Source organism: Sinocyclocheilus rhinocerous, unplaced genomic scaffold, assembly GCF_001515625.1.
Source record: "Sinocyclocheilus rhinocerous isolate Xijiao unplaced genomic scaffold, SAMN03320098_v1.1 scaffold2725, whole genome shotgun sequence".
NCBI classification, from domain to species: Eukaryota; Metazoa; Chordata; class Actinopteri; order Cypriniformes; family Cyprinidae; genus Sinocyclocheilus; species Sinocyclocheilus rhinocerous.
Window position 1 is genome coordinate 267,642 of NW_015635048.1, and position 9,677 is coordinate 277,318.

General features: G+C 35.6%; 1 protein-coding gene across 1 annotated transcript in view; it reads right to left on the minus strand.

The window, feature by feature from the left end:
• Positions 1-205: 205 nt before the first annotated feature.
• The window catches only part of LOC107746462 (protein bicaudal C homolog 1-B-like), an 86,776-nt gene continuing 77,304 nt past the window's right edge, over positions 206-9,677 (minus strand). Inside the window, exons 14-19 of the mRNA XM_016560684.1 lie at positions 9,166-9,244; positions 7,426-7,580; positions 7,065-7,218; positions 5,695-5,852; positions 4,740-4,839; positions 206-2,349 (exon numbers count right to left, since the gene is read on the minus strand). Of these exons, the coding sequence (XP_016416170.1) occupies positions 2,219-2,349; positions 4,740-4,839; positions 5,695-5,852; positions 7,065-7,218; positions 7,426-7,580; positions 9,166-9,244 (777 nt within the window). The 3' untranslated portion in view covers positions 206-2,218. The remainder of the gene's footprint in view (positions 2,350-4,739; positions 4,840-5,694; positions 5,853-7,064; positions 7,219-7,425; positions 7,581-9,165; positions 9,245-9,677) is intronic.

Here is a 9,677-nt window from a genome sequence, read left to right on the forward strand (position 1 = left end):
AGCAGTCAAAAGTACGAAATCGCTAATAACTCCTAAAGTACTTGTTGAAGACTCAAATGACTTATATTATACGGATTCAATCACCACAGAATCTTTTGTATTTTTTGAAAAGCCTACTTTGGCGAACTAGTCCTAGGTTTTTCACCTGATCGGAAATAAACTTCAAAAAAAAAAAAAAAAAATTCTCTGGAGAGGGAATATCAAAAATTAATAAAAAAAAATTCGTTTTCGACTCACCGTCGTAAAGGGATGCCAAAACGTTCGAAAGAGGGGCACTTTTCCTAAAACAGCTATAACTTTTCAATGGAATAAGAAATTTAGACAAAACTCGATATGCATATGTAAGACCTCAATCTGAGGTTACATGAGAAAAAGAGTCTGGCCACTGTGTGGCGCTATAATAGGACTAAAACATAAAAATGGCTATAACTATGCACCCGTTAGTCTGATTGACTTGAAAATTCACACACAGTGTCTGTGTCCAAAGTGCCACCGCTGTCTATGAGCACGTTCATTTATCTTGAAAATCATGGCCGTAATTCGCCAATGAATTGTGATCACATATTAGATGGGGGTTAACAGAGGCCGATCAGAATGTAATGCCGTGGGCCTGTTTGACTCATGGCCCTAAAGGTCTGCGAGAAATTTGCAAGAAATCATGCAGCGTTTTACCCACACACACAATATTCATATCATATGTTAGATCTCCTCATTCTGAACAACTTTTCCTCAAGAACTACTATTGTCAAAAAAATCGTTCATTAATTATTCAAGATTATTTAAAAAAAAACTACTTTTGCGAACTAGTCCTATAGGTTTTTTTGCTCAATCTCAACAAAACCACTGCAGTACAATTCTCTGGACTCTCTAGGTCAATAATTATCAAAAAAAAAGAAGTGAAATTTACTCTTTGGTTAACTATGGGTGTGGCCAAATATACCTAAAAGCCTATAATTCCTGAACGAAAACTCGGAACTTTACGAAATATGGTGAGCCCATGCAGCATATAATACTAAAGAGGCATGCCAACTTTTATGGATATTGGACTATAGGTGTTGCTATAACAGCCATAAATGTTAAAAAATGTCATATTTCTATGGTAAATTACCTGGAATTACCAGAAAATGCTCTTTTAAATCATTGATTTGGGTGGTTGCTAAATAATAATACATCTTTTTTCATATGTGCTCAAATTCCTTAAAGCGATTGAACCCCAGTTGTAGCTGTATTTTCAACTCATTTTTAAAATAATTGTTTATAACAGCAGAATTTGTGGTGAAATATTACATTACCCATGCATCTGTACAAAAAATGACTTGGTTCCTAGCTTTTAACACTTTAAAATAAGTTTTTTTTTTTTTTTTTTTACATAATCCCTTTGGGAAAAAAATGAATGGCAAAAATACTTCTAGAACCAACTAGTGCACTCAATTAACTTTCACTGTATGGACAAAAACAGCTGAAACATTCTTTGAAGTATCTTCTTTTGAGTTCCATAGAAGAACTAAAGTCATATACTAAAATAATGTAGATTTTTCATTTTCCCTTTAAAAGTAAACTATTTATAGGTTTAGAAATACTATATAGACAATGTACTGTGGAATTCAGTCAGGGTAGACTATTTTAATTTGACCTGAATGAAAACAAGCCTGTGAGGGATAGACGTACACTCCATTTCATTTCTTTCAAATGCAATATGCTGTCTACTCTGACTAAGATCCATAAGTAATAACAACAGGCTGGTGATTTCACTGTGGGATGAGATAAGCTTCCCTTATGGATAATTTGTGCAGAACACTTTGGCTTGATATCCATTTAAGTGCTTTAAATAAAATCCAGGCGCATCTAGTCAGGCGAATCTGTCCATGGACAAAATATTTAGCATTTTTTAAAGTGCAAAGAATTAGTATGTCGAAGCCTAAGACAAGCATATAAATAAAATCTGCCTGATCCATATACAAGCACAGTGCAGGAGCTCCAATGATCATTCACTGCATTTCCTTCATTGTAACATGAGTACCATATTGCATAATGTACCATACTGCATATAATATTCAACAGTTCTTTGACCCTTAACCTCTGATCCATAGACTTTTTTTGTGTTTATTTGGCACAGTTTCAGAAGGTCCGGGTTTTGGTCCAGTACTGTATATCAGGTTGGAGTTGGGAATGGGAATTTGTGCAGTTTCAGGCTATCCATTGGTGCATTGGCATGGGCTCACCAGCGCCCGCTCACACTGGCAATGTCTGCGTGGAACTGGCGTGGCAGTCGACCGCTGGCGCCCCCTTCCAGGAACGAGGAGCGGATGTTGGGCGGCTCAAAGAGCTTCCTTCGGTTCTTGTTCAGCTCTGTCAAAACAAAAAGAATACTTAAATATTCATAGTTTACACTGCATACATGCATGTCAATATCACAGTAAAATGGAAGTAGTGACAGATCTTTTCTCCATATTGCAAATAACAAGGTCAAAACATTTTTTAAAATATAAAACAAATGCATGGATGAATCAACCGCTTCTACCAAATTATTAACATTGATTTGGATAGCATTTCCATCAAGTTAGCAGTTCCATCTTCCCGAAATCAGTGGATATTTTGAAGCTCAAGATATTTTCATGTTCTACAACATGAAATACATTAGTAATTATACATACAGATATACATACAAATATTGGGTAAAACAGCACATTTTAAAATAAATATCTTATTTTTATTAATACTTTTCAGCAAAGAATGAATAATATATTTCTAATCAACATTTTTCTCGTTTTGATTTATTTTTTTTATTTAGCTTGTGGCATTCTCCTGCAGTGTGCCTTAAAAATTGGTCAAAATAAGGTATACAACCTTAAAACGCTGCCAATGTTGACAGCTCACTAGTTTTTTGACAGCTCAGTTTTTGCATTATGATTTTTAGATGACAGATCTCATTTATGTAAGTGGGCTTGACGGTGCCAATGTTCCATTTTCCTGCTGTAGAGGACAAAAGGCAGGACATTTCTCTCACTGGAACCAAACTTGCATCAGCCCAGATTACAGTAAATTGTGTCCGAGGTCAGTCAGAGAAAGAAACACAGGCCTGCAGTCATTTCCTGTCTTCCTCGTACCTCTACACTTTAGTATCCCATCTGCACCACAACTTCATTTTTAACGGTGAAAGGGCTACCTCAACCTCAGGCATTGTGTTTTATTCTCCAACCACGGGGCTGATAAAACAGGAACAATGTTTTTGTTTTAGTAAATATCCTTGCCAGACTGCAGGAAGTCATTATGGTTATCGAGCAGTGGGTGGTCAAAATATATCACAGATGTTCGAGATGTCTAATGGCCAAGCTTGTCACTTCCACTTGCTGTCATGCTGGGATGTGGACAGTCAGTCAACCCTTGCCGGTTACACAAGTGGAAAGCCAAATCCAATTTAATCTCTGACACCTCAATAAATCATAATCGTAATCCCAAATACCTGCAGCTGTCCAAATTATTCAAAGCTATTAAAAAGGAAAATCTTGCATGGCATGTTGTGTCCATCTGCTATCACGGTTATTTTTGTGTTAGTTGGTATCAAGTTGATACTAAACTTTCTTAAGAAATGTAACAAGACCAGTGTTTCTGCATTAAATATTGACTCAATTTGGTACCTGAGGGCTGTCTGAATAACGAGTGGCTGTTTTCCAATAATCACATATGTATTTGAGTAAGTTCTCTTAGAAAAGTGCTCACGGTAATGCAGCTGTGTGCATGAACAGTCAAACGAAGTTCTTTATATTACTGCAAACAGTATGTCTTCGGTGAATATACAACAAAAATATCAGATCTGTGTATTACAATCAACCTAACAGACCTGCCACCTGTCTATTATTGCCATTGATATTAATCAAAAAACCATTTTTTTTTTTTAAATGGCCAGAATAAATAAATAATTGAGAAATACCTGAAAATACATGCCAGCTTTATTGCTATTTGTTAACTTGAGTACATACTAATAAATAATTAATAATAAATGTGGCTGTCTGGTTGCCTGTTTTTGATAAAGTCAGTAACATGCTTGTCGCAGTGATGAAGACCTGCAGGTGAAATTGCAGAAATAAGTGTAAATACTAAAATATAAAAATTACAAATTGTTTTACTTATTAATTTTCTTATTTATGAAAATGAATGCACAAAATAAACTTAGTGGGAAAAACATAGATGATATCAACAGAAGCATCACTATAGTAATATATACAACGAACTATATTAAAGGCATTGACAAATGTGACATTTATTATAATGGGTTTATGTGAACATTGTTTTAAGCTCACTTAAATTAAAAGTTTTTAATATTCTGTAACAGTTTAGGTCTATTAAATGTTTAAAATGATGGCACAAATCTTACTATAATTTTGAATGGCTATATTGTCTCTCTATTTATTCCCAGAAATTGAGTAAAATCTATTTAGAGGCATCAGTAACAGTTTTGGTATTGGCGATACTGGACTATTTATAATTCATGGTAAAAGACAGCAATAGATGGATATTTAAATTATACAGTCTTCATGATGTTTCTGCATTACTTTTGGAGATTCAATGTGAAACTATAATTAGGATTACAAATTGTAATGTTAGGAGTTAATCGATTGACTGCACTTACTGATTGATTGATTGATTGCTGTGGAATCGAGAAAGGTATAAAGAATTGTGAAATGTTGCTGGTAATGCTACTGTGCCAGCCCCAGTTGTTTGTTTGGAAGGGAACTGACCTGAAATGGCCAGCAGCATTTTCCTGCGGGCTCCAAATGTAGTGATGCCGAGCTCTTTCAGGTCCTGATCGGTCAGCGTGAGGAACGTCTGAAGGTCAATCTGAGAAACAGACACAAACTGTATTTTTAGTTTGGACTTTTAGAGAAAAATTACTGTGGGGAGAAAGAGGGAGAATGGTACAACAGTGCAGAATCAAACCTGCGACTAAGTGCATGTGCACTGACCACTGCACCACAGCGCTCTCTCTAACTTTCTGATGATATGTTTATAAGATAAAAGCCAGAACCAAATTTTGTACTCCTCAATGTTATCTCTGGCATCTTGAAATACAGGACTTGGCATAATGTGTGAATTACAGATCTTTTTGGCTATTCTGAGGGTTTCAGTTCTGTGCTGGAAGTTGCGTCATTGTAACCCCGGGCCAGTTTGACAGCATACATGCAAGCCAGATAGAGCTGTCACACTGACAGTGTTTCTGCTGCGTAACAGAGCTGTGGCTCCACAGAAAATGAAGTCATCTCTATGTTACTACATTGAGAATTTATTTGATTAAAAGCCATTAAATTGGAGTTGGTCATTCAGAATTATTACAGACCTGACTGTCATGAAATCCAATATATATATGAGAAATGGAAAATTTACATCCAAATTGTTGTGTGGAACTTTTCAAGCCTGACAACTTGTCAAGCCATTCAAAAAATGAGTCAGCTGGTCGCTCCAGTATTTCATGTTGCTTCATAAAAGCCTATTTAGCCAAAGACTGATTTAAAGTGCATTTCCAACATGATTTCTGCTGAGTTCCGTGCACTTTGTGCAGCCTAAACAGGCTAAGCGCTAATAGTCATAAGACATAAAAACAACCTCCCGGTGGCAGAAATCATCTAAAGCTCATTTAAATGTTCTCATCTCAAACAACAACATTGATAGAGAAGATATCAGCAGCTCCGTCTGTACCTCCTGCTGTTGGAAGACGTCGGTATATTTCCCGAGGCCAAGTTTACTGAAGAGCTCAGGCAGATCTGATCCTTTGAAAGATGTGTTGAGATTACAGCCATTAGTTCCCATCACCGACGAGATGCAGTCCATGTAGTTGCTGCTGCTTAGGTAGTGCTCTAATCCAAAATACATAAAATCATGGTTAAGTGCCTACCTGGTTATCAATCAGCACTTTAAGGCTTTGCAGATACCTTGTTTTGGCCAAACCGCATTCATAGCCTTGTGAAAAACAAGTGTATTTAATTGTTTTGAAGGAGCACTTGTAATATACATCAAATTTAAAAAATATATTTTTCAAAAACTGCACTTGCTGATAATATAATATGGATGAAACAAAAACCCTAAAGTACTAAAAGAGAGCAGAACACACTTAAACTTTTAAAAAGTGCAATTTTATAATAATGTCAAATTAAAAGTTGACTTCTTAGGTACATTCTAAAATCACAGTTTGTCGTCATTTTTTGTGATGCTTTAAAAAAGCACATTTTTTTTATGTGTAACATAAAAAGCATATGAAAAAACTTGATTTTGACTGTAATTTAATTGTAATTTAAGTTTTTAACTGTAGTGTGTTATAATACATTTAAAGTAGAAATATTTTCAAATTTATCCAGGATTCAAGAGAACATTAAGATTAGATTTCAGTTTACCATAAATTAAATGCTTGTCAGTAGCTTTCTAAGTACACTTTAACCATATTTCAAAGTCAATATAAATAATTACATATAATGATGTACTAGTTAAGTCCTAGTCCTAGTCCTAGTTAAGCCCTAGTTAAGTCAAAAACACTCTCAACTAACTGCATTTAATATAAATGTAAACTTTAATACATTTTCATTTACTGAAATTGCAAATTAAACGCAACTAAGTCTCCAAAATCATTACATTCAGTTTGCATAATCTTTTAAAGTATAATATTTTTGTAGTAAGTACTCTTTTGTAAGAGCATGTTAAAATTAACTTTTTTCAAAAAGGCACTAACAGTGATTTACAGTGCTAAAAAGACTGGATGTTAACTTAGGTTAGCAACATTCGAACATCAAAATATATTGAACTAGGATGTGTTAGCTAGTTAGTTGTTAGTTAGTTGATTTCCTTGTGTAGTTTGCTTGAGGAGCAATATTAGTGCTTGTTAACAGAGTTGCCTTGTATCGTCTCAATTCTTTCACTTGTGAAGTTAAATGATCTTTTAAATTACCTTTAATATCCTATTATACTGATATTTTGTAATTGAGATATTTAAGCATAAGTAATTAAAACACGTCTTTGAATTCATGTCACAAAAAAAAACAATCACTAAGCTCAGTCATTCCGACTGAAGAGCACACCTGTTTTGTTCTGCTTCCTTTTGGGGCTGATGGGAGAGGGGAAGTCGCTGTGTACTGGGAGCCCGCTCCCATTCCTTTCCCTCCAGTTATCCGAGTCACTGCCACTCGCCACCCCCTCTCTACTGTTGGAGCGGGACAGGGCTAGAGGTGACCCCTTATAAAACACAAATCATATCAAGTTTATTCCACTAAAAACCCGCAGTGATGCATCAATACAAAATAATAATAGAGCTAATCGTCATCAGTGAGAACACAGCAATATATGGTACTGTACACACTGAATGCACCAAATGAACTACTATCAGTGTACAGCAATTCATAGGAGAGAGGTGCTTAGCCCTTTTGCTTGGTCTGCTTTTACCTCATATGTAGTTGACATGGTAGGTTTATAAGACACATGGTTTGCCCGGCGCAACTCCTTAATAGTTTCTGCAGGCATAGACTTTGAGAAGCCCAGACCGCTCCACGTGTTAGTAGGGGTTCGGACCTCCGTCACCACTGGCTTCTTTAACATGGCTGAACATAGAAACAGAAGAAGATGTTTTTTTTGTAGTAGTTGCTTTGTACCTTATTTTATTAGTATTGACACACATTGTGTTTATCATTGCTTTCTGTTTCTGTGTACACTATTTTCTGTGTAGAAAATGAATTAAAAAAAAAAAAAGAGCTTTATATAATAAAAATAAACTCATACTTTAGAAATGAAAAAAAAAAAAAAAAAAAAAGTGAACTATTCCTAAATCTAATTAGGTATGCCACTAATCTTTCTCTTACTATCATATTTCTAATTTCACTTTGGACGCGCGTTCACGACAGTACCATGACGCGAGCGTGTGGCGGCGCCTGCGCTGACCCAGATCCGGTGTGATGACGTCATTACGCCGGATCTGGGTCAGTACCGCAAATCGTAACTTTACAGTTGAACCACTGATGTCACACGGACTACTTTGTCGATCATCTTGGTACTTTTCTGGACCTTGAACGTGGTAGTTACATTGCTGTCTATGGGAGGGTCAGAGAGCCCTCATATTTCATCAAAAATATCTTAAATTGTGTTCCAAAGATGAACGAAGGTCTTACGGGTTTCGAACAACACGAGGGTGAGTAATTAATGACAGAATTGTCATTTTTGGGTGAACTAACCCTTTAATGTTGTTTATTTATCTCGATAAGCTGCTTTTATATTTATTTTTTTTATCACTTATTTCTTTATTTTTTTATTGTCATTTTGTATAATTTGTTGTTTAACTGTATTTTAGAGAATTATTTATAATTTTTGGTTGAATTTCGTTGTTATTGTTTTTCTATTTTGTTTCTTTTCTTTCTCTAGTTTTTTGGCCAATAACATCTGGCAAAGGGACTACCAATGAAAACTAGCCTTTGGGCTAATTTGGGTACATTTACATAGAATTTTGTTGGAGGAATTGTGAAGTAATTGTCATGAAAATAATATCACAACACAAAATAGTTCTGAAAGAGCTTAATATACTCACAAAATAAAATAAAAAATTATGCCAGTGTGTGGTAAAACATGACCTGGGGGGTATTCAATAAAATGAATGTTACTGTTGTTTTTTGTGAGATGTAGGAATCAGGAATTATAATTAGTTGATCAAGAATTTGATGCCAAATTCACCTGCACTGTGCTAAATCGGTCAAAACTCAAAAGTTTTACAATAAAACGTTGTGTGCCACATTTCCATACAGTTCCAACATAAATCATTAACAAAGAACTGTTTACAGTGTGCGGGCAAGAAAAGCGTTAACACTGGGTGCATTCCTCATTCTCAGGTCCATAGTTTACAGAAAGAACGCTGGACACAGGACGTGAGGTGTGGAGAAGCTTTATGAGGCAGAGTATATTTACCGTAAATGTGAAACAGGGCTTTAATGACACCCTACTCACTGCCAGACATTCAGCCTGTGAAGACACTGTAGTCCTGCTTTGTTCATTGCTGGCACACTAGACTAAACACAACCGGTTTCCAATTCCCCCAGCAGCCTACCAGCAGAATTGTTTTTAACAATATAGATGGCTGGGAGACACTCTTTAAGGCTCTGTATATAGCTTTAACTGTGATTTGATTTGTCAAGCACATACCTTTGGTTGCCAATAACTTCTTTTGCTCGTAGTCGAACGCCTGTAGAGGTGAACAGAGAGAAAGCAAAGAATGTTTAGGCTGTTTGGAGGGATTTAAGAATCATGTCCCTCATTTCTCCTGTCAGCTTGGTTTATAGAATGAGAAAGGCAAATGGTAAACATTGCCTCATTCTGTCAAAACCATTTAACAGACTGTGGCGAACAGAATAGTGCCGACTTTCTGTCGTTTCAGAAAACACGGCATTGCATTGAGAGGCAGGGCATGAGATCACAACACAGCCGGAACATACAGAACCCGTCAAAGGTTTGGAATAATTAGGATAAAAAAAAAGAAGAAGTCTCTTATCTTTAACAAGGCTGCATTTATTACAGTAAAAACTATAATATTTTTGAAATGTGATGCTTTGCATCACAGGAATAAATTACATTTGAAGTTCTATTGAAGTTCTATTAAAATGTAATTTTTCACAATATTACTGTTTTTGATCAAATAAATGCAGCCTTGCTGAGCA